Below are 27157 nucleotides of genomic sequence, written 5' to 3' on the forward strand. Positions count from 1 at the left end.
GTATCGTTAGACATTTGATTGATGCATCGATCCAAATCGATGTATTATTACACCCCTAACACAAACATGCCAAATATTAAAAATAAAAGTATTACAAATGTAAAAGCTAAAAAAATTACACTCTGATTGGTTTATTGCACGTAAATCCCAAAACACACCAATTACTCATTAAGAGAATAGAGACAACCCTTGTAGACCATGCGCTGGGCGCGCCGACCATTTTTCCAGTCGTTAAACTAGCAAAACTGGATTCGGACACGCCCTAAGTGCACTTGCGCATTGCGCTTAGATAGTTAAAATAGGGCCCTAGGTCTTCATGCCCAGGTTTCTCTGAATTCGTACACAAAGAATGGCCGTTTATTTGCTGTCCAAAAGAACATTATTCTTACAAGGTAGAGAAACATGTTGTTCATGTTCAAAATAGATGTATTTATCATGCTAGACAATCCTTCCTTATAGAGAATACTTTAGTCCACATATGCATCAGTGGAGAACATATGCTACATTGCACATTCCTATGTGGTTAAAATAACTCATCCCATGTCCCTGACATGTAACCCTACACACATTTTCACTCACAGTCTGCTTCATGCACGTTAAACTTCACAAAATACATAATACAACTGATTATAAATACTAAAACTGTTCATAATTACGACAAAGGGCATCTGGACATTTTGTGGATTTCAAACGTTTAAACATGTTCATACTAGTTAATGGTTAAAAGCCAATGCAAAAATTCCTCATGCAATATGACATTCATTCGATTGGTGTTGCTTAAATTGTACAAGTAGGTTTCTGGACTACTGTAGGTCATCACATCTCATAAAACATCTCCAGAAAAATATTCTGCAAAGGGCTTCAAGCATTGTAGAGCAGTAAACAGACAATCAGCCAGCAGGTCTGGCTTGTGTCTGCATGTAACAACACTTGACATCGTATCCTACGATGGCTAGTAGAGTAGGATGGAAGAAATGAATGGAAATCAATGTGGAAAGTCTTACAAAAAATCAAAAAATCATTTATCATAATAATACTTTTCTTTTTAAAACAGTATTATAATTAAAAACAAATTAAATGGTTTAAGTGGTTATCGAAAAATGCTCTTGCGATTCAAATGCTCTTTCCTGTTCCTCCCTACATGGCCGAATGGCAGTTTGTGGTTGATTGTTTGGAAAGGAAAGTAGCTCTTTTCTATTACCTAGGATTTGTTTAGTCTGATTGGCGAGCAGGATTGACCGTTGATAGGATTAAGTGAGTGAGCGACGCCAGATGACTCCAGTGATGTTACTCAGCCTCATTTTAATGCAGTCTTAAAGCTCATCTTGAAGTCTGCCCTTGTTCCATTTAAATTAATCACAGTTTCATCCAAGTTCAAAGGCAGTGCCTTCTCTCTGGCTTCACAAAGGTTGGACACACTCTCCTCAAAATAATCATCTTAGCGCCACTTTCTGCCCACGTGATTAGTTTCTCTCTAAGTAGCATATATCTCTTCTTTACCTGTCTGCATCGTAGAGACATCATACCCATTCAAACTACCCACTGAGCCAAGTGGTTTTATAACACAACTCTCCCCAAAAAGTATTAGCATCTTTGATAATTAAGTAGCACAAATATTCCCTTGTAGGTCAAAATGTTTTGTCTAAAACACTGTAGTAAATATAGCACATTGATGTATAATTTGCTCTGTCCATTTGAGTCGCAGATCATTTGCTTTGTCCTCGTCTGACCTCCCACGTCACTTAAAACACATGGAACAGAGAAGCGTAATATATAAAGTACAGACAGACAGATAAATAGATAGATAGAGAGATAAATCATATATATTTATATCTTTAAAAATTATGTAATTAAATCCAAATAATTTAGAATGCTATATACCGTATATATATATATAAATATTTAAATAATATGTAATTAAATGCAAATAATTTAGAATGCTATATACCGTATATATATATATAAATATTTAAATAATATGTATTTAAATGCAAATAGTTTATAATGCTGTATATATATATATATATATTATACACACCGGTATATATATAAGTTTTGGTTTACATAATTTATGTGTGTGTGTATTATTCTATTTAGATATATTGTGTGTGTGTGTATACAGTATTTTTACACACACACACACACACACACACACACACACACACACACACACACACACACACACACACACACACACACACACACACACACACACACACACACACACACACACACACACACACACACAGCACTGTCAATTATTCAGAAAAAGAGCTAAAGTACCTGAGACTAACTTAGTTGGTAACATTTATCTTGCAGAATAATTCAGGAGCTGACAGGAGAATGAAAAGAATAGGTTTGTCTGGGAGCGAGGACTGCTGAAGTCTGTTCTCTCACCCCCGTCGAGTGAGAGATGACAACGTTCATTGTTCTCAAATTAAACAAACAGGAGTTGGTAAGGCGCGGTCTTGGCATGGAGCTTATCGGCGAGATGGAAAAACCCATTTAGAATCTAATCCTTCAAGATGTCATTACATGCGCAGCGTTTAAGTGGCTTATGAGCATGCGTGGCTGACGGCAGGGGTGGGAGTCGAAACACTGCATGCAGCCATGCTGACGTGTCTCTGAAGGATGCATCCGAGATCTCTCAGTGGCTTCAGATAAACATCATCACTCTGATAAACATCGACATAGCAGCAGTATAAAGTTCAATGTTCAAAAGATTGTATATTATTGCATTTATCAATGTTGTTAAATATTATCAAGGGTATCTTTGACTTCAGAGAGACGCAACTGAACCTTTAAAGATTTATGGACAACATTATTACCGTGATTTGAAATGAAAGTCGGCACGAAACGGTTGTTGATATAGTCTTTTCTTCCCTATTGTGCCATATGTGAAAACGGCTTCTTGAATGAGAAAAAATGTAGGGCGGGAATTGATTGGATGGTTGTGGTTTGTTATTGCTGTGTGATCTCATGTGAGTGACAGGTTGTCCCGCCCTCACGCCAGTAAACACGCCATCAGAGAACATGTCTTCCTACATGGTTGTTTAAGAAATTAAAAGCTACACACTCCATCAGTTAGGGTTAGAAGAACTGTTGCCACATATATAACATGCTAGAAACATAATAATCCCTGCAATAATGATCCAATCATAGCATTTGCCTATTTAAATCCAAACTGCAACTTTTTTTTGTCCTCTAGGTAGAGTACCTCTACGTAAAATGATTACTATTTAAAAAGGACACACGAGTTAGATGTTTAACAAAAGGCACAAAATGTATCTTTTATGTAAATTAGACACGCCTCAACAAATTGTGTTATGTCAATAATAAATGTTCACAATGTGAATATGATGACTGTGTTTTGTATTGTAAAGACATTGGCAGTGTCCTGTATCTAAACCAGCAGAATAAAGCAGGAACTTTGTCTCTCCTGCCTCCATTAGCCACTTTTCTGTCATTTTTACTTCAGCCTGGGAGGTGTGACGAAGCCCAGAGCAGGTCTGGGTTAAGTCTTCCTAACCAGAGACACAAACAAATTATTTTACCTTCTGTCTTCCTGAACCCTATAGTATAAGGATTTTTTTTCCATAGTTTTGAAGGAGTTTCAGAACCCACAGTTCAGATTTGTCTGGAGATTTTTTTCATCCGTACCTAGAAATGTAATATTCAAACATGAGCGGGCTAATGTGTTTGAATAAGCTCTGTCTACAGCTGCTGTCCCCTCACTGTCTTTGGGCTACATGAATCCAATCATCTGAGTCAACATACAGGACTCATGTTACTGACACTGTAAAAGCTTGTATAGCATGGAAAGCCAGTTCGGTGGCGTTCAAGTCATGGCAATACCCTGATCCCTGCATGAACATGCTGTGAATTCCTGCAGTCAAACCCCTGTGGGAAGACCCAAAATTAGAAATGGACTGCAAAAGGTTACAGGAGCTCTGGGAACAGCGTTCATTTTGAGTCCTGAACCCTGTCTGTATTTGTATGCTTTAGTCAAATGCCCAAATGTTGAGGCACTATAAACAAGAATCTCATAAATGCTTTGTTTACATGCAGATCTGTGTCATCTTAAGTCACAACTGCAGGATATTAAGTCTCATTGTGAAATATAAAGTCACATTATCACATAAAGTCACAATTACATGAAATAAAGTTGCAACTGCAAGATATGAAATCCCCAGCCATGTTGAGTGATTCCTTCAGAGTAAACACGGTGAATCTGACTGCATTAGATGTGAAAGATATTCATAAAAATGATGTAAATTCAACAAGCGCACATACCTGTATTTAGTTCCTGTTTTCGGTCGAAGTCCACAGTAGTCGATTGTCGAGTTCACGCGCGTGATCATAGGTAACTAAACCTATGCGCGTGAACTCGACAATCGACTACTTTGGACTTCGACCGAAAACAGGAAGTAAATACAGGTATTTGCGCTGGCTGAAATAACATCATTTTTATTCATATCTTTCACATCTACTGCAGTCAGATTCACTCGTGTTCACTCTGAAGGAATCACTCAACATGGCTAGGCACTTGTAATGACACATCAAGGATGATAAGAGAAATAAAAGCAGGTTTAAAATTTGCCCCATTCAAGTCAATAGGGTGCAAATTTTAAAAAGAGGATAACACAGTGTAGGCAACACCGATTTTTGTCGTTGTTCTCTGTATTGACAGCACTCCAAATTTACAAAAAATTGAGCTCAATGTTAAAATTGACCGGAGTTCTCCTTTAAGTAATGTGTTACGTAATTTTTGCGTTACCTGGGATGGGCTTGCTTGTTTGTTTTTAAAAACAAATTTAAAAAATATATATATTTGGCTAATGGAAAGGTTCTTTCACAGCAAAAGTAATGTTACTTCATTTGTTACTTGAAAAAAGTGATCTGATAACATAATTAGCGTTACTTGTAATGTGTTACCCCCCAACACTGAATAGATATACAGACATTATGAGATGTCTTGATTATAAAAAGTTATTGTAAATATGAGAGTCAAAATGGCAAGAAATTATATCATTTGTGAGATTATATCATAAAGTATAAAGTGACAATTACGATACAAAGATGTGCAGTTGTGAGATATTGTCACAATGTGCCTAGCCATAAATGTAAATTTTTTTTGCAATAGCGAGATATAATAATAATTTTTCAATTGAGAGATATAAAGATACATTTTGAGATATAGTCATAATACAAAAAACTAATATTAAAGGTCCCAGTTATGAGAATCAAAGTTGCAATTCATAGATGTACTACAATGTCAGATAAAAACGTCAAAATGACGATAAATAGAGCTGCAGTTGCGAGCTGTGAAGTATGTTTGATGCAGTGTTGCAGAAATGGTGTAACAGATGACCTCTAGCATTCTGGTGCTATTAAAGGTGCACTAACACATCGCTCCGCATGCACTCTCTTCATGTATTCAACAGCTAAAATGAGTAGCAGGGCTAATAGTGACCTAATGGCTTAAATCTGTGCGTTTGCTGATGAAAAGCCCTTGGCACGGTGGGCAGATTTGTGGGAGGCTTACTGTAAGGAAGCAGGAAAAGCCAAGCTCCCCCCGTGGGAGTTGTTTTTCATAGGGCTGTGCGGTATGCATGTGCTGCTGGGCCAGTTCAGACCAACCTCATGGCTGGCTGGTTAGCATTCCTACCTCATTCTGTAATTACGTCTCCACTCCTACAGAGATCCTCCAGAAGCCTGCTCTAAAAGCACTCGTCAGTCATTTGAACAACAGACACGTGTACAACAAAGTGCTTGTGTATTCCATACTGACTTGCCATTCAGGATGGTTGATAATACGTTAAAAATGACTGCTACAGTGACATCAACCATACAAATAGGAGCCAAAACATTAGGACCACCTTCCTAATATGCGGTTGGTCCACCGTGCTCTTCCAAAATAGCGTCAACCCACCAAGGCATGGGTTTTGCAAGGTGGAGCCGCAGTGGAATCGAAGTTTTTGCTCCAGCCCTTATGCACAATTGAGATCTGGGGAATTTGGAGGCCAGGGCAACACCTTGAACTCTTCATCATGGTCCTCAAACCACTCCTGACTAGGGTTGCAAAATTCTGGAAATTTTCAAAGATGGAAACTTTCCATGGGAATTAACAGGAATTTATGGGAATAAACTGGGAATTTTCAAAGTTGAGGGTTGGCTCTTCATAGGGAACTTAAATATAGTTGAGGAAAGTATATTTTGGCATAATCTTGACTAAAACAAACAGATGCCATTCAAATACACTTGAATATCCATGCCATTCCTCAATCACATGCACATGCTATTGAGACCACACACCCTACTGGCACTGTGCATGCCTCCATCACATGTACAGAAGCCCAAAGCATAAGACTATTGAAGGCACACATTTGAGCCAGTGGACAGTCCTGACTAATCTGTGAAAGAGGCCACTTCCACCAGGGAACACCATTTCCATGAAGGGGTATACCTGTTCTGCAACAGTGTGTATGGCACGTGACAAATTTACGTCCACATGAATGGCCGAACCCAGGGTTTCCCAGCAGAACATTTCCCAGAACATCACACACCAGAGCAACATACTTTTCTCATTTGGGTATGCAAAGACGTATACATGATATGGAAACAAATTGCTCTAATTCACAATTAGAAAACACCTGCAAGCCATGCATGCCTCTTGTTGCATATTCATATGAAGTTGTTTATCTTTCGATAATATGAATATGCAACAAGATGCATCATATCATTTCTCTGCTTGCTATGGCCAACAGGTGGTACTTGTCTCATCCAACATTAACATATTTCTCAAACAGCTTTCCTGAGGATAAAAGCTTCATTTGGTGGCTAGCACTTATTTTAAGTATAGCACTTAGATAATAACAGAGACACCGAAAACGAAGGTGTGTAACAAAACATCTTTCATTAAGGGTATTTTCCTTCCTGCTTTTTTTTTGAGAGCGTTACAACACTGAATCTACTAACAAAAAAATTCAATAAGGTCTCACAGTGTGCTCCACTAATAAAGGCTTTTCACTGTGGAGAGTGCATAGGCGTACAGAAACACGTGAGTGCAATGTGACGTTCAGGCCGCAGGAGTGCAGATAACAACACGTCTGGTTCAGGCTAACCTGGAAGCCACAATCAATGATGCTGACAGACAATAAAAGAGACAATGATGCGGTCTGTCTGAGCTCATTAAAGTAAAGGGTTACAGGTTATTATAAGGCCTATACGTGAATACATGATACAGCTGGGTGATATAGCTAAAGAAATATTCTCTTTATTTTTTCATATAAATATTTGATTGATTCGTTTATTTAAGTGTCAAACACCATATGGTGCCCAGCCCTCATGGGCTTATTAGACACTACAGTAATAAGTTCACAATTATTTCCAGATCTTATAAATAATAAACAAAATAGAACTTATTTAACTATGTTATAACTAACTGAATAATAACTACATAATGTATAATATTCTAATCAATATAACATATATAATAAACTACTATTTAAAAGTTTGGGGTTTCTTTGAAGAGATTTATGCTTTTATGCGGTAAGCATGCAATAAATTAATTCAAAAGTGACAGTAAAGGCATTTATATAATGTTACAAAAGATTTCTATTTCAAATGAATGCTGTTCATTTGCTGCATGCAGAATCCTGTAAAGATGTTATCTTAATATTTCCACAAAAAACATAAGAACATAAGAAATGTCTCTTGATCACCAAATCAGCACTAAAACAAATCTGAAATGTTTAGTTTTGAAATCACTTTCAAAAATCTTAGTGATCCCAAACTTTTGAACGATATATATATATTATAAAATAATATATATTAAAATACACATTTATTAACCTGATGCCATTTTAATTACCAAAGTTTATCAGAGCTATTAAAATGCCTTAACACTCTTAGTCTTGAAATTAGTCTTTTAGTCAATCTTTTGGAGACTTAATTACCAAGTGTGAATTAAAATCATAGCAGACAATATAGTGTTAGCTACATTTTGAATTGCCTGGAAAAGGGTGCAATATTTTCAATATATCATCTACCTCTAGTCCAGAGCTCTCTCAAACACCGAATGAAGGCTATAACCTAACAGCAGCTACTCTAAAAAATATCTTGGGTATCAAACATGTGACATAAACCACAAACATTAATACGATAGATCAAAATCCATTGCTTCAGTGTGCTTTTTCAGCACCACCTATCTATGTGTCTGGTTAGACTTCTGGAGATCGACTAGTTTATTTTAAACGTGTTCAGTGGAGAAACTGCCTTTATATTTGCTAACAAGATCACAAAATGAGATCTACATAGAAATGGCATGTCAGATTAAAGTAATCAAATCCCCAATCAAACCAAACACAGCTATTCCAAGGATATTAAACCCATGTCAAAGAGGAGAACTACTGACAGAGTAAAAAACGTGTCATTGGAAGCAAGCATTTAGCCAAAGTTTGTGCATTGCAAACGACACTGAACAACAAGAGGAAAAACAATTACACAAGCTATGTTGCAAATGGAGAATATATTAGCAGTACGTGTAAAAAAAAAAAAAGAAGAAACAAATTCTTGGGTGATGTCTGAACAATCTGGCCCATTCATGCAGCACATGCCATGCCTGCAGCACAGGGATTTAGACGATCAGCTGAGTGCAGCCTCCACTACAATACAACATTGTTCTCAAACGAAACGCTGCTTGTTTGCCTTCAAACTCTGCTGTGCGGCTTATCGGACGACCACAGCTCCAAATCTCCCCCTGAGCTTGCAAACTGAAATCAGTGTGTGTCCATTTCCTATACTGCACTGCACACTGTCAAACAAGCACTACGCTTGCCAAAAAGCCTTTTGAAATGCTGGTTTGAACTTTGAACAGGAGCTGAGGTAAGAAACAGAGATGAACGGGAAAAGGAAGAGAGGATCTTACACAACTTGAGAATAAACATTACAGAAAAATACAATCAATGCCTTAAAAACTGTATTAGAAGTGGACCTTTATGTCAAACTTAAATGTATGTTTTATATCAATTGCATGACAAACTATTAAAGCAAGAGGGATTAATTTTTAAAGCAAGACAGTACAAGCACACAGAACTTGAAATTTTAATTATAAATGTTCAAAATGAAGACTTCATGATTGTCAAGTATCAGCAGAGCATGAAAATGCTATGATCATGTGTTTGCAAATGTCACTAGATGTGATATTTTGTATCTAATGCAATTACATATTTCCAACTGTGACATAAAATATATCATTTTAAACTCCACATCCCTTTCGATGTGGAACCTGTGAAGCATCGCAGCATCAAACGGACACTTTTTCCTTTTCAACACGTATCTACTCTCCCTCATCACCGAGATGCATGCATGTGAAACAAACCAAGGTCCGGCTCCTTTGAGACTTCTGTGAAATCTGTGTGCTTTGATAAGATTCGCTGTACCTATGAGATATGTTACTTGTCATTTGTGAACATGAAATTTGTCTTGTTCTTGTCACCCTGACAACTGCAAAATCAACCAAGTGAGCTACAGTCACACGCTTTTCTACTGAAGACAATATTAAAATCATGTTCTGTCTTGTTTTTCATTTACTAAGATTCTAAGATTGTATATCAGAATTCTATGGAACTGCAAGTCCCAGAACGGGTGTACACACACTGCTGTTCAAAAGTTCAGTCATGGTCAGTAAGATTTATTTTTATGTTTTTTTGAAGCGTTTTTAAGCCCACTCGGGCTGCATTTATTTAAACAAATATTTTTTTTAATTCAAATTAAATTTCAACATTATTTCACAAAAATAAAAGTCATATTGTGAAAGATTATTACAATTTGAAATACCGGTAACTGTTTTTTTAGATTTTAATATGTTTTAAAGGTCCCGTTTTTCCTGTGTTTTTGAAGCTTTGATTGTGTTTACAGTGTGCAATATAACGTGTTCATGTTTCGCGTGTAAAAAAATACAGTATTTTTCACAAAATGTACTTATCTGTATACCGCTGTTTTCACTGTCCTAAAAACGGGCTGATGACTTCCTTGAAGTCCCTCCTTCAGAAATACGTAACGAGTTCTGATTGTGCCAGCGGTTCCTGTGTTGTGATTCGACAGCAGCTTAGCGCACGTTGCCCGGAAAGGTCACGCCTCTTACCATAACGTGGAGATGCATGCGCTCAGTGTTATTGTAAATGGCAAACAAAGGTGATTTTACTCTGGGATGAAAATAACAGCGTCTCGACGACATGGCGACAAACACTCTACAAACGCAACTCTTCCTCTTCTCTGTAGGAGCGCAACAAGACCACGCCCCCTTTTTTTGTGTATTCCTGTATGTGGAGGTTAGTCAAAAAACTGTTCTAGTGACGTCATTAAAGCAGGAAGTAAAGGGATGTAGTCCAAACCGACCGTTCGCTGTAGGCTTTGAAAGGGGACTTCTGTTAAATAAAATATCTCGCTTGGCATTGAACTTTGAGCTTTATAATTTTACAGGTATTATTTATGCTCTAACAGCAACATTACACACTAGCTTAAGTTAAAAAAATCGGATCACGAAGAACAGGACCTTTAAACAAATTAAATTTTTAATTCAAATTAAATTGTAATATTATTTCACAAAAATAAAAGTCATATTGTGAAATATTATTAAAAATTAAAAATTTTAATATGTTTTAAAATACCATTTATTCTAGCGATGACAGCCATTACTCAAGTATTCAGCATCAGAATTATCCTTCGGAAAAATTATTCAAATGCTGATAACCGTTCTTATTATTATCATTGTTGTCAACAGTTCAGTTCAGTTCAGTTCAATTTTATTTATATAGCACATTTAAAAACAATCGTAATTGACCAAAGTGCTTAACAAGATCCATCAAAGACTTTAGAACAAATTATCATACAGACAATAACACACAAAGTACAAATAAAATAACCCACAGTTTAAGATGTCAAAGCTCAACTAGAATTGAAAGCCAAAACATAATAATGCGTCTTAAGCAAAGACTTGAATGTTTCGTTATTTAACGAAACAGTTTAATAACAGTTTAATAACAGAATAATAACAGTTATTTTTGTGGAAACTGTGAAACAGTTTTTTTCAGGATTTCATGATGAATAGAAATGTCAAAGGAGAAGCGTTTATATGAAATAGTGTGTGTAATAATGTGAAGGTCATTAACGCCACTTTTGATAAATGTAATACATCCTTGCTGAATAAAAGTAATAATTTATTTAAAAAAACTCTTACTGACCACAAACAGCAGTGTAAATGAGACTATATACTGTATGAGTATATACTGCTCCAATAGAAGTCATTATATTGTGTGTCAAGCTCTTTTTCCATGACCTTCTTCCCCCCACATACAAAATAAAAGTAATTATGTTTAAAACCCTCCCAGCGCTGCTCACCTGCTGATTATAATTGTGGTCACAAACAATATAAAACAAAACACGCTTGAACACACGCACATGCTTTTTTTTGTTTTCTTATTGACTTTTGTGCACATGCTGCTTTCTGGCACACAACAGCTCAACCTTTTCTCATTTGCTGTTCCACTTTAATACATCAGTGGTTTTTGGCTTGCCATCGGAAGGCCTGAAACCACAATAAATCACCCTGATGATTATATACTTTTTACTTACTATGCCCTAGAGGAGATACATGCTTTTCCTTAAATAATTCTATTGCAATTTACTTGTGTAAAAACGGATGCCTGTGGCTATGTAAACTAAATGCATTAAAACCCCAGCTTGTAGGAAACATTATCGTTACTTACCTATATAGAGAGAGGAGTCTTTCTTTCGCACATGATCATCTATGTAGGACACACCCAGGGGCTGAACAGGTGTTGCACCGATACCCAGCAGCACCTGGGCTCCAATCAGAAGCAGGTACATCATGTTGGTGTTGGCTCTATTCCCACATGTTTCATCAGTTTTAGAGGTGTTGGAGCACACGTCTCGTCCCAATTCCTTGGTCCATGTGTCTGTGATCAAGTATTGACTGGTGAGGAATTCAGGTAATGCGGAGAGCAGCGCTCCCAAAGCCATGACAATGCCTCCGCAGCCAATTAACCGAGGTCGGTGGGCTTTAGCACCAAAATAACTAACAAAGAGAATGAGGGCCAGGTTGCCGATCTCAAAGCTGCTGGCAATGACGCCCACATCAGCGCTCTGAAGATTGAAGCGCCGCTCCAGTGTGGTCAGCACGCTCACCTAAGAAATAAACAAAGCAGAAGAATTATTGTAATGTTAATCTGACAATATTGGAGTTTTAGGTCAAATATTACCATAAAATGCCATGCATGAAATTGTATAAATTATTGTATATACATACATGCATGATGAAGACCTGATGGTCGAAACGTTGTGCTATTAATAAATTAATTTGGAGCAGCTATTTTCAGTGTGCGGACTTCACGCTTCTTTTTTTTGTATATTTATATTTATTTAAAGAAATCTATTATGCTCACCAAGGCTGCATTTATTTGATCATAAATTCAGTAAAAACTGTAATATTTTGATAAATTTTTTACAATGTAAAATAACTGTTTTTTTTTTTGTTCTAATGTATTTTAAAATGCAATTTATTCCTGTGATGCAAAGCTGAATTTTCAGCATCATTACTCCAGTCTTCAATGTCACATGATCCTTCAGTAATTATTCTGATAGGATGATTTGCTGCTCATTTAGATTTTTTCAGGATCCTTTGATGAAGAAGAAGAAGAAAAATAAATAATAATATTAATAATAAATAAATAAATATAAATAAGATTGTCATAATAGATTTATATTTTTAAATAAAATAATATAGCATACTAATATATATCTATACACACACATATATATATAGTATGCTATATTATTTTATTTGAAATATAAATCTATTATGACATTATACATGCCTGAGACTGGTATTGTACGAAGTCAAATTCCACTTTAAACAACATAACAAATCTAATTTAAACTGAGAGTCATCTTGGAGACGTAACGTGGCGGTAAAGATCAGTGAAGAAACTGTCTTTATATTTGCTAATATTTACACAAGATGGGATACAGTTACGCTGTATGCTACATAGAAATGACATGTCAGATTAAAGTAATAAAATCTCCAATCAAACCAAACACAGCTATTCCAACAAGGGTGGAATAAAGGATAGTAAACCCATGTCAAAGAAGATAATTAATGACCCAGTAAAACAATTGTTTTGACAAATCCTTTCAATCATCGACAGGCTACTTGTCACACATTAATTATCAAGGCCTATGACAGAAATAGCTGGTGGAAGGGAAATAATGCCACCACAGGACTTTAATGAAGCAGCTTTGGGTTTTTTTGGTTGCTGGAGCAACAAATATGCCATGGCTGTGAAAAGAGCATGTTACTGAGGCCACGCTCTTTACTATAATCCTATTCCTCTAGAGCGAGCCAACTCCAGGCCTCTCTCAGATGCTGCACACACTGTAGTGGTCTGTGCAAATCTCCCATGCTGCCCTACAGAGTCCTTTGACTGGAGAGATCATTTTCCATTTGATGGATAGATAATATTCACTCGATTAGTTGCCAAGCTCTCCGGAATATTTCATTCTGATAGGTCAGTCGTGGAATTAAACAAGGTTATTAAGTGGGAAAATACTTTTGTGTTATGGCTGTTAAATTATACACTGTTGTCCATGGAAACATAACAATGCTTTCTCCTTTCTCCTACTGTATATCAACAGATGTTATTGTTGCCATTTTCTGCTACTGCTAATAGATTGAGCATGAAAGATATGCTGATAAGATATGTTTCAGAGGAAATACATAAAAATGTTTTTACATACATTGCATATAAATAAATACAATTATTATTAATTACATTTCTTAGCTAAAGCCTAAAGATAATTTACAGCTAAATTATATTTTTACGGTTCATTTATTCCTTTTTTTGGTAATCATAAATGTATTTATTTGGTAACTACACTGTAAAAAAAAAAAAAATCTGTTAAATTTACGGTAAAATACAGGCAGCTGTGGTAGCCAGTAATTTACCGTAAATACAGTAGCAACAAGTTTTACAGACTTAATTTTACATTTACAGTATTAAACCGTATTTCATTATCTGATATAGCCTAATGTTAATTTACCAACCTATTGAAGTATTAATATCTGTTTTGTACCATACACTGACAACCAACAATCACAGCAGTGATGAGTCACATGATCAATCAAAACTCATCACACCAAAACACCCTCATGGTAACACACATGAAAATTTTAAAATACAATAAACATTAATTTAACTAAATTAAATGTAACATAAACCCTAATGTACATAACTGATTAGAAAAAAAACGAAGAAAACTATGAAGAAACAGTTATTTCAACAAAAATACATCTAATGTAGTGTCACGCAATTGTGGGAATGTCAATTTACGTTTTTTTCACTGTAAATTATACAATGAGTTGTTGTTTTTCACTTTCAAAAACTGTAAATTTAACGGTATTTTAGAGTAAAATTACATTAAATGTACCATTAGATCGATCACAGTTATTTACCGTATATAGTAAGGAAACTTTTTGTTAACCAATTAACAGTTTTTCACTGTAGCATTTTTACTTTTACACTTTTACCGTTAAAATCACGATCATTTTTTAAAGTGTAGCCATGTAAAAAGATTAAGATTGTACATACAATTAATACATTTGTCCAAATAGGATAGCATCCACTGTACATGTGCTTGATGGTGTTCTTCAGTCTATCCAGTGTTATTTATAGACCTCTTTGTGGATAATTGAACTTCTGATTAACATAGTTCAACGAATGGATTGACATAACTGTGTGAAGCACAATTTCTGTTACCAAATCCTCTATATAGCTTAAAAAATGTTACATTCTGTCAAGAGGAAGATATTCCTTAACAGTTAAAATGCCTGATGTGAATAAAGAGTTTAATGTGAGCCTTATACATAGAGCAGAGATGTTGTTGTCATAACTCTCTGCTAATTTGATTTGCACTAACTCAGTTTCCTGTAGTTAGCCTGGTGCAATTTAATAGAAAACCCTGGACTGTCTAACAGACCACTCTGTTTTGTGCAGAACTGATGTTCGTGACACATTTGCAGTCCACTACAAGCCTGACTTAAAGGTCTCTTGTGTTTCAGTTAGTAATATGAAACATGCTAAATACATCACACTCACTGTTAAACAGCTGGTATACAGTATGACTTAGATAAACTGCGAGAAACAAAATCTGTTCATACATATACTGTCGACACACTTTGAATATCATAGTTACTTCTTGGCCATTGTACATAATCATGCTTTACATTTTGTATATCTTCTAACAAAAAGGGTTAGAGAAGACCACTATACAAACTCTGTCTTAATATACTGTGCGTGTCATAATAAAATATGAACAAAACTGTAGCGCCCAGAAGCTAATTCTCAGACAGCGCGTGAACAGCCTATTAAATCGAGTTCTCTACATAAGGAAAAATTCACACAAAATTAGGTCAAAATGCCTGTGTATAGTGTGAAACATAGTAGGTTTTGTCTTAAGTGAACGTAAACAGTTGAAAGGAAAGTGCATGTGCAACAGTATGTTGGATATGAGCAGCTCTTAAAGTGACAGCAGCCTAATAAACATACTGCCTTTGTTCTCAATGTTAATCTTAACAACAAAAGACAAAGAAAAAATCCCTCACTGCTCTTGACTGGTTGAGCCCCGCTGGAGCAACTCTAAATATTCACCGTGCTGCTATTAAATTAAAGATAAAAAATGATAGAGCAATAATATGAATAATGAAAGTAACAGCAGCTCCTAAAAAAACATATCCAATGCATAATTAGGCATGAAAATAACTGAAGGAAATATCTATTTGCTTAGCCAAATCACATTCTTTTGGTTTCTCTGACCACTATTTTAAAAAATGCATTGAAACTATTATCAATTATCAATTAGAAACAATTATCGATAATAAATGCTAATACTAAAAATGAAAGTATCGGTGTTGGACTCGTTCTGGAAAAAAGTGGTATTGTGGCCCCCTCATTTTAACATTGGATTTCTAATATCCAAAAACATTCAATTGTTACTGCCTTCCTTTAGTTATATTATTTTGGAATAAATGTAAAAATGCTTAAAACACTAACTTGATTCATACTTGGGTTTCATAAATAGAACAATAATAAAAAAAAATTATAATTGTATTTGGTTTCTTTTTTGATGTAATGTAAAGTAATGTTTATTTAACCAGGAAAATGTGACAACATTAAGTTGAACTGGGACAGTGTATAATAGTCAACTGTCCAATCTTTACTAATAGGGGCAACGAAACGGATTTTGTTTTTATGTGAAACAGAATTTTTTTTTTTATTCTCTTAAATGAATATGTGTGTGTGCTTTTGTACTATTCACACTGGCTCTGGTCCGTTGCCAGACCCAAAGATATGTGCCAGCCTACAAGTTCTGGAAGCATGGCGAAAGGACCGGACAGGACACATCCCCCCGCCTCCACTTTCTGCTTGCCTCAGAGTCTGTGCCAACCTGCTGAAACCTGTTGACTAAATAGCTGGGTCTCACTGCATACATACATCAGTGCCAGTGCCACTGCAATAGGGCACATAGGCTGCCAACTTTAATGCCAAGACACATTCAACAAGTCAGCAGCATCAGCGAATGCCAAATCTCGGTTGACTCCACCCTGACATGCTCACACCCATTGCCATCTAATCCTTCAGCATGAAACCCCATTATTACAGCAAGACTATGAATTATTGAACAATGAGACTAAAGTGTCTATCGTGTTATTGTTGAGTCAAGTCAAGCTTACATAATAAGCAATGACAAATTGTGCAGAACAACCAGTCTGCATCATTCAAGCGTGAAATGTTTTCAAGAACATGTGCGGATACCAGGGATCCTTCAGCAATCTGTGTTTGATTTTGAACATGAGAGAGACGCAGCAGTGCCTTATCAGTATGACGGGAAACAGAACAGAAGTACTTTCCATGAATTGAGGTTTCTGTGAAGAGATGGTGGACCAATAGAAAACAGTAACTTTTGATAAATTAATTATTTTGTATGGCATAAACCACAGTTGGGACTGTTCTTTAGAACAAATTAAAGCAGAAGACTGTACCAGTAAGAAAATCAAAACAGTTATAGGTAAAACTTTATTTCGATAGTCCACTTTAGACATTCTACTAACTAGAAGTAACTTTGCAACTACATGTCAACTAACTGTCAATAGAGTATTAGTAGACTGTCTGCTTAATATCTGCTAACACTTTATTCTGTTGGTCTCCCAACAGATATTCTACTGACTATAAGTAACTTGGCAACTACAAGTCAACTTATTCTCCTAACCCGAACCCTAACACCTAACCCTAACCTAACAGTCTACTAATACTCTAATGAGAGTTAGTTGACATGTAGTTAAAAAGTTACTTACAGTTAGTAGAGTGTCTAAAGTGGACTATCAAAATAAAGTGTAACCCAGTTGGAATATTGGTATTTTTACAAAGCATGTCTGACTATTGAATACAATAATTTCAAAGAATGAGATAGATAGCTGGGTGGTATAACTGCTCAAAGCATCCATCCCAACTATTCAAAAGAAAATGTGATGGGAAGATAAACGAGGGATGTCATTTACAGGGTCAGCCCATTGTTTGCTGTCAGACAGAGATTGATTTTGAGTCCTGCACTGTCAACATAAACAGTGGAGCGAGTCGCCTCATGAAGACCGCCATCATGTTGAGATCACATGACCGGTGTCTCATCTATAATGAAACAAGACGCGTCAACGTAACTCGTATTGTTTTGAATAGACCCTTTTACAGCCCATGTGATCAAATAGTTGCGCGCGCATTTTGGCAACGGAAGTGGTGCTGTTCCCCACTGGCTCTAACGTGTTATCAACTCACAAAAGTTTATCAAAACGGTTTCCCAGCATCAAAATGTCTGGTTGTTGCGTTTACGGTTGCACTAATCGATATTCCACCAAGGGGCTTAAGTTTTATAGGATTCCGACAGGATCACGGCCGTTTCAGAAGAACCGGCGGCGCCTGTGGATGCAGGCGATTAAACGTGTTGATTGGAGCGAGGACATAATAAAAAATGCTCGCGTAGCTTGACACGCTGCTGATTCTCGCCATACTTCCGTTGCCAATATGGGCGCGCATACATTGATACGTCATCATTGTGTACAAACAGTAAAAGGGTCTATGGGGAAATATGGAGGAATAAGTCCCGCCTTCTAAATAAGAGCCAATCGCCGATTGGTAAAGTCATCGCGTCACTGCGGTTAGAAGCTCCGGTTCCCGTAGAAACAGTCAGACGAGCACTTCCACTGCGCATCCGCATTAGCTTGATCCAGCTAAAAAATGCCGTTTTCTGTCATGATTCAAGCGTTTAGAAACAATTTATTAGACCGTTGTTGTCAGATTTCATTGGTGATTTCAAATATGAAATTTAATCATAAGCTTGGAGAACATGGTAGGTTTCCACATTCAAAGAGATAGGAGCTGTACTTGCATCCCCGAGAGGCGTTTTAAAGATGGCCGCCGAGTGAAATGACTTGTCTTAAAGGGACTTTGATATCACTCATCTCGGTAACGCCTTGTACTCACAAAATAAATGAATCGTAGGTGATTGCGAATAGCACATATAGCGTCAGTAACTGAAAACGTGATTTTACATACATTCATGCCACTAGGTGTCACTATAAAGGCGCGGCAAATAAAAAAAGAAAGAAAAAAAAACACACAAAAGTAAAAAAAATGTATCTTTCAAATCTTCATGGAGAACTTTTTTACCCTCATGCGAAACTCGGGGCAGATGAATGCAAGCTTGCAGAGGTGGGTTTTAACATACTAAATGGTTATGACTATATTATACATAAGAAATCTGTTGTTTTCTAGTTATGATTAAACATTATGAGGTGAGAACATTTTTAACATTGCACAGATGAATTGTTCACAATAAAATATATAATATGCATTTAGAAATTAATTTTCATTTTATGCTGACTTTAATGTTCTCTTAATTCCTAACTGAAGAATATGAACTATGGACAGACTAATTTACAATGCACCACTTGTTTTACATCACACTTAAACTGACCTTTTGCGACTGCTGCGTTTAAAGCTGTCTAAGATCACGTACTTACTGAAAAAGCTAATCTTAGAGGCGCAAGTCTGGTGGTCATACAGCCATCTACATGTTTCTTAGAACTGTGTCAAGTACAGGTAAACTGAGCAAGCACAAATTAAATGAGTTGAGGTTAGAAGAACAAGATATATTTGTTTGGATATGTCACGTGACATGCCTGCCAAGGGACATTTGCAAACACTGTCCCAACATTTTGCATCACAGTCAGGAGTACTTAACTATATGCATATTGGAAGCTATGCAAAGATTTACACAAGTTGTGAGAGCTTTTAGGAGATTAAAAAAAAGACACAGGACTGGCTCTCTTAGCACATGGGGAAAGTCCAGACTGCAAAGTCAAGCTCAGGGCTGGGGCTAAACTTAGGAAACTGACACAATGTCCAGGAATGAGCCACTGAGTCATTCTGTGAAGGAGGGTGGAGACTCCATCTCAAGATGGACAAGAATTACAGTTGCTTCTGAAATATTCTAAATGAATCAGTCCAAAATTAAATGAAAAAATTCAAATGGTACAACATGACCTGCATGCTGATAAACTGTATTATATGTTTAACCTTGAACAAATAAAGGTTTAAACAAAGCATTTTAATTGATCTCTTGCATTCTGTAAATAACCTAGGCTAGAAGTATACAAACTTGTACGGTTCACACAAATGTTTGCTTTAGTAAGACATATTTGGAAATATTTTGAAGCAATTTGATGGCTGATTTGTCTATGGAAAACCTCCAGGGAGGATAAGTTTAGTTTAATGCCCTATTTAGCCTGTCAAAATAAATCTGGGCAATCTCTACATTTTCCAGTCCCACAAAGTTTTTTTTTTTTTAATGGCAGAGTGTTGATTTGGTTTCCAAACATCACAATTTCCATAAGCTGGGAACAAATCCAGTCTACAACAAGTGCACCCCTTTGAGACTGTTCCCATGATGTATTGTGGCTTTCTGGCACAGAACAAATGATTGTTTCCTTTCCAAATATGGTCTGAGCTTGCACAGACATCAGAGACGTCCCATGGGTATGGAGGACATGGCTGGACAAATCTCGTCCTCATCAAAGAAGCTATATAGTGAGGTGTCAAACCCACGACACCAAGCAATGTGAGAATTGTCTTTTAGATATCGGACACGAGACAACCACAAAGCAGCTTTGTTGAGTTTAACATTTATAAGCAGAGTTGTCAAAAGCAATCAAATCTTGAATAAAAACCAAACTATTGACATTATCTTGCTGCATAGTAACACTTGTTTAGTTAGGGATATTAAAATAAATAATGAAAATATAAAGATTTTCTCAGGTTGTAGTAGGCTAAATATGAAAAAGATTATAATCAAAATATCTCTCAGATTCTTGCCCTGGATTTTTCTGTTATCACCATCCATCATTATTTGTGGTTAATTGTAACACTGGTTTTGTCAGGGACTGTATATTTGAGTTATGCTATGCCTAAACTAACTTTTTAATAAAAGTGTCATTTTTTATGCACCAAATGTTTTATAAAGGCAATAATCTGCTGTGCTGTATTGTGAATAGTCTACATTTAAATAAAAAGGTTTTGTATTTTTTTTGACAACCAGGATCTTTTTTACTCTATGTCACAGGAGCGGGTCTCTCTAGTCTAGCGAGATAGCTGGTGCGATAAATGTAAAACCAGGAGTGGATCTAGAGCAACACTTTACAGAACGCTTTGAGTCGCTAGGGAAATTGTCTCTCTCAGTTCCACTCATATGGATAGCCAACGCTACAGTAGCCGACAGTACAGTACAGTACAGTACAGTACAGAACTTCACACACAAAGCTTGATGCTGATGCTTCTTTGGGAGTTATTTTCGCTGGTATGAAGGGAACATCTAAAGTATCAATTATTTGAAACAAGTTATTCTGGATTAATTTTCATAGCACTGTTCACACGCGCAGTCGTAGCAGCGAATACCAGCAGGCACCTGCCGCAGAATTACAGCAGTTCACCTTCCAACTGTACTTTTTGCTCGTGTGATATTGATTAAGGGTGTTTTATATTGATAATGGAGATTAAAATGATCCACAAAGGCCTAAGGTTTTCTGTCATATACCAGCCCACAGCTTGCCAGGGATCTTATTTCTCACAGCCTGACAGCTAATCTTATGACTGCTAGGCAGACGCTTTAGGCTACTACATGAACACTATGTGTTCACTTCATTAAATGATTGGTCACATTCATGTCACGCTTCATGCACTAAATTGCACTCAATAAGACTGAAGATAAGGATTAACGATGAGTCAAACTTTGAGCCAAACAAGTTTTGTAAGTTCATTAAGAACAAACCGTCATTTCCAGAGCCTAAAGAATATAACTTAACCAAAGGCAAATGAAAAGGCATCGCTTTACTTACCAAGTATGCCCCCACTGTGCCCTGTGCCAACATAAGAGCACATTCCGCCACTAAAAATATCTTAATATTTGAGAAACACGAGGGTTTCTTATCATCCCGCTGAGGGTCCTCGGAGCTCCTCTGCTTTTTCACCTGCATCCTGAACAGTCCAACCGCAAAGAAACGCAGCAATAAACTATTGTAAACGGAGAATAAACGTTAAGTCACGCGTGTCTTGATATATCTGCACTATACTATAACTGCTGCTGCTGTTGTTTACAGTCAGACTCAGTGCCGTGTGACAGACTTTTCATTGAAACTCCGCAGATGAATGAAGACGAACTAAACTCTCCTCCTATGCGCTCTATCGCGGAAACGGAGGATAAAAGGTCGCTGGTTTTTACTCCAAACATGTTTCTTTCCCTCTGAGACTGTCCGAGCACGCGTCGCGTCAGTGTTTGCTCGTATTCCGTCACCATCGCTCGAGTCCGCATGCTTGATTCTCCGCCTCGGTCATGATGACTGTATGTGAGCGTTTACTGGTCGGTCTGGTACAGTAAAGACACACGGTAGAGGCGCTGTGATGCAGACATCATAAACTGAATGCTTTACTGACTCGTATATTCAAAATAAAGGCACATTGATTGGCAAAACCATGTTTTAAATAATTCCTGTCGGTAATTTTCTGGATGAATTCGGATCGTTACGCGCAACACAATGTTTTTTTTTGGCGATCATAGCTTTTCTTAACTTATCTTAAATATCTAAAAAAAAACACCAACGATTTCTGTGATATATTTTTTGATGTGTTAATACAACATTAAGGATAAAATGTCAATATAGTACAGTAGGCCTACATACTAGGCTACTACAGTTCATACATAAAGTAGCCTACAAACACAGGCTACGTGCCTATAAGCCTAAATACATAATATACAAACATATAGGCTACAGTATTTACAGTACTTTACTACCTACTTTTAATGGCCATTTTCTTCAAGGAAAATATTTTATTTTAAAATGTTTGGTGCTATAAAAAACAATAACACTATGAGTATGAAATAACATGTATAAATAAAGAAAACTATTTTCATTTTTAAACCATGGGTTTTCAAACTGGTGTCTGGAGTAAAATGAATGAATGCTTTTGACTTCAAATAATTAGATAAATAAATAATAAAAAATGATTTAAATAAATAAACATGTCGATTTAAACAACAACAAATTAATCAAAAAAACTAATACATTTAACAGAACTAGCAAGTAGAAACTAAGTATTTTCCAAATAATATTTTTCATGTGTTTATTATAATATAATTTTTTATAGTCTAAACTAAATTGGACCTTTATACATGATAATATAGCTGTCTTTAACTGGGGTCCCTGGCATGAGGATGATCATATTTGGGGATACATAGACTAAAAGATTGAAAATCCTTCTTTTGAACTAAGTTCTCAGTGGAATAAGTGATAGCCAACAGTGTAAAATTTCACATGGGCTTGCAACCCATGCTGAACTTTTATCAACTTTTATGCTGAATTATTATCAAACAGGATGTGAAGATGATTCATAAATATATTAAGCTATTTTATTTCAAGTCGACATAACATGTTTAACAGCTTACTTCATTACTCAGCTAAAGTTTTGAGGGACAAGCTTTTTGTTTTTTTTCAGCTGTGGGCACAGTGCGAACACACTGTTCAGAGTTTTGAGAAAGAAGAGTGTGAAATTTTGACTCATTACAGTGCTAGAGAAGAGGCTGATGCTTTCCACACTCACACCCTGCTGTGTTTGGTTGCCATGGCAAACGTACTAGCAGCTGTTAAGTTATGAAGACCTGTGTCCTTTGCTCAACTTTTATGATTATTTAACATGCATGGATGTCTTGTTTAGGTAGAATAAATGGTAAATAGTCGAATAGTTAAAGGCATAATTTACCCAAAAAATTCAATTCTGTCATCATTTACTCAACCTCATGTTGTTCCAAACCTGTATGAGTTTCTTTCTTCAAGAAGATATTTTGAAGAATGTTGGTGTTAACCAGACAGTTGATGGCAGGTATTTTTTCTTTCCTACTATGGAAGTCAATGGTCAATTAGCTGGACCAGCCTGAAAGGGGAGATTTACCGTGTTTTCAACTAAAAAGACACAAGTGCAACCAAGGCTCATTGGAAAAACATGTTGCCAGTGGCCAAATTTCTGCAAAAGGTTCTTGCTTCTGATTTGAGTTCCTTAATCGCGACTCATGTTTTACGGGATTCACATCGAGTGCTCCTACTAAGGAAGTTTACTATGCTAAAAAAACCTTTACATTTAGAGCTGGTTATGTGATGTAAACGTCAACATATACATTAGTTAACCTGCAAATGACCACTACAGTACATCTCACTAAATGCACAATATACTAATCAGACCAGCTCTGAGTCTGTGATTTGAAACTGATGTCTCCTAAGGAATTAAAGGTGTGTTTATGTAATTACATAAAAAAATTGTTTCTGCCCTGTATCAAAAGACCGTATTATTTGGCATCAAAGGGCAAGGCAAATATGCATCTATTACTGCATGCATAAAATGATGACCGCCGAGTGACCAAAATAACAGATACACACACTCCCTGCTCTCCTGAAGTTATTTCCACTCTGCATTCCACGGAAACTCCCTTTATACAAACAAAGAGATACAAAATACTTGACATGTTTCCGTTCTCATGGAACTGTGTTATATTATGTCTGCACATATATTTTGACAGATGTTTTTTTCCTTTTCAGAGATAACCAATTCAATATTATTGAACAGCATTTTTTTTTTAAATGATTAGTAAATTACTTAACAGCAAAATTCCAATAGGTTTTCCTATATTTATAGAATCTTCACATTTAAGTTGAAACATTCTATAGACTTTGTCATATCTTAAAAAATGTACAGGTTGGCAGTTGAGAGATAACAATCAGAAGAATGCAATGTGTTTCCAGATGCATTATATCTAAGCACTTCATTGACAGCACACATTATGGGGAAGGCAGTCAGCAGGCTCTATCGACTCTAATGACTTCTCCATGCACAACGAAGGCTTGCTCATTACACTAATGTGCTTTATGGTGCACAAACTGCATGATATTATGACAACACAGTGGCCCTATATTTTATTGGTAAGCACAAATGAAACACAGGCTCCCACAGCTAAAATCAATTTACATTTAATTAAATGGCCTGTCTTTTGCTTCATAATGAAAAGTGGCACTGTAGTTTTCAAATAAATGCAGCAACAACACTGTTTTGGTACAAATGGGAACAAATTATAACAGGAACAAATTGATGGTTTGGCATCATTGTGCCTCATTTGAGTCTTACTCATGGGCTTGTGGGCGCAGACTGTACATATGAGACAAGAAAATGTTAGGAAACACTGCACGGTCTAGATTTGTCAATATTTCAGCGCTGTACTTGAAGCTATCAGGCAGGTGCAGAGGAATCTGACCTGTGGCGCTGCATAATAACTCACACCAGCGATGACAGAGGAGATTCACCTGGAGACAGAACATATGTGATGTCTCCATGCCAGCATTTAGTAGATACCTTGTTGCAAGATTCCTAGATGCCATTGACCATGAATGGAAGCCACATTTTTACAAGTTATAGTGAAAATGTTAGAACCAAATGAACCCATGTGTAGGTTAAAATCGCATGCCAGTGGTGGCCTTGAAACAAATATTGTGACGTAAAACTGGAACTGGATGGATATTTGAATGGTACCGATTCCGATGTAAATTCCAATCTGAATTTTGACTTGTGATGCAGTCTGAATAAATCACACCAAGTTAGAGAGAGAGAGAGAGAGAGAGAGAGAGTGTGTACAGAAAGCACTTATAATGACCAGGTGTGCTTAGAATTATTTCCGGCAGTCATTCCCACTGGAAACAAACAAACAAACCACTAGCAACTACCACTGCCACATATTTAAAACGTGAATCACTGAAGAAAGAACTACAATCACATGAAATGTGAACAGCATAATCAAATTAAAAACTATGTAGAAAAATACAAGTATACTCTTTTTAAAAAACGATATATTTCAAGTTCATTGTAAAACAGGCACATATATATACAAATATACATATATATAAGTATTTTGAGAGCATAGAAAGATCAACTCGATTAGTCATTCGAAGTGCATTCAAGGGAGTAGGCGGAGCTAGCTTTTTTAGACTCTCTGATTGGTGGAATTTAACATCTTCATGGGTAATGCAGTTTTTAACCATGCTGTTCAGTCAACATGATTATTTTGAAAATAAGTTGGAATTATGTGGGCTAACGGGAAGAAAATATGATCGATTACCAACTTTGTAGCTCACAGCAGGGCTGTCATTAAAAGTTTATAAGTTATTGTTCAAAATAAATTTCTTTACAGAGAAAAATATTGAGTTTTTACATATGACACCCGACTGGTGCAGTCTATTACATGGTCAATCTGTCATGTAAACATTGTATCGAGTAGCTTCATTTAACACATTTTAAACCCAATCCACAGAATATCCCTCTAAATCAGGACAGATAATGCAAAAAGTCTGCAGATTCTGCACATTGCAAACTTAGCACACAAATCACCATCCATATCCAGGAGCGATTTACTTGGTTTGATGCATCGTTTGACAGCTAAACTGTCCTCAAAATGACAGCCTTTAAAGCGCCACTGTTCTAATGCCCTGTCCCTTACACTGCAAACTGACTTTAATAATCCAGATCTTTATGTGATGTCTGTATCATGACCATAGAAGTGACACAGGATTAGCGTGTCATTCTCATGAGCATGATTTGTGCTTTGATTTCCAAGCATTGACAGTCTGAAATTGCACTTTATGATTAAAAGATTTGGGTAATGAAACTTCAGTTAGATGAAAAGCTAGTAGAAAAAGACTAGCGCTGAGCTGTCACCGCTGGCGCTTCTGCACTCTAGCATTGCCATACTGGATCAATCCCCAGTTTTAAATTTCTCTGGGTAAGTAATCCCTTTAATTAAACTTTCCCACCCAGGCGTTGTAAAAGCTGGCAACAAGAAATTAACAGACATGCTATCAAATATCTTCACACAAGGGCCTACTCACAGGAATCTTAAACTTTACACATGGAGTTATTTTGCCATTCGGAATGATTGAAATTCCCCCTCTGTTTATTTCTACCTGTAAGAGTTCAAAATGGAGAAGTGCCAAAGCGCAAGCAATAGGCTGCTTAAAAACTCATAAGGGTATGTACCGGTAGATCCAAATTACTTATATCTATTGCGGTTTATTGCTGAGATTCACTCTTAGAAGAAAAGGTTCTATGAATCTTAAAGGGTTCTGTCAGCCGCTTCATATTTAGAACTTTTAGGGGTTCCCATTATGGCATAAAGTGTTCTTTTGAATTGAGTAAAAAGCCCTAAGGTTCAATATAGAATGTGTTTTGCTAAGAGTAATAAAATAACTAAACTTAATCTATGTAAGTAGGCTATGTGTGTCCTTTCAGATGCAGCTTTTGAAAACCTTCGTAAACCTTAAAAATGCTTGGGCATTTGTGATGTAATTCCTATCAAAACTGTATAGCTGACTTTTAGAAATATGCTGTGATGTGAATATGCATAATAATACACATAATCAAGACATTGTGATAAAACTATATGA

The 27157-nt window shown here is 36.4% G+C and overlaps 1 protein-coding gene across 1 annotated transcript in view; it reads right to left on the minus strand.

Annotated features, from left to right (window-relative positions):
* The window catches only part of slco3a1a (solute carrier organic anion transporter family member 3A1a), a 54338-nt gene extending 32248 nt beyond the window's left edge, over positions 1–22090 (minus strand). The window contains exons 1-2 of the mRNA XM_079621675.1: positions 21521–22090; positions 11772–12210 (exon numbers count right to left, since the gene is read on the minus strand). Of these exons, the coding sequence (XP_079477801.1) occupies positions 11772–12210; positions 21521–21658 (577 nt within the window). The 5' untranslated portion in view covers positions 21659–22090. The remainder of the gene's footprint in view (positions 1–11771; positions 12211–21520) is intronic.
* Positions 22091–27157: the final 5067 nt, after the last annotated feature.

The sequence above is a fragment of the Phoxinus phoxinus genome, assembly GCF_949152265.1.
Source record: "Phoxinus phoxinus genome assembly, chromosome: 8".
In the NCBI taxonomy this organism is placed as follows: Eukaryota; Metazoa; Chordata; class Actinopteri; order Cypriniformes; family Leuciscidae; genus Phoxinus; species Phoxinus phoxinus.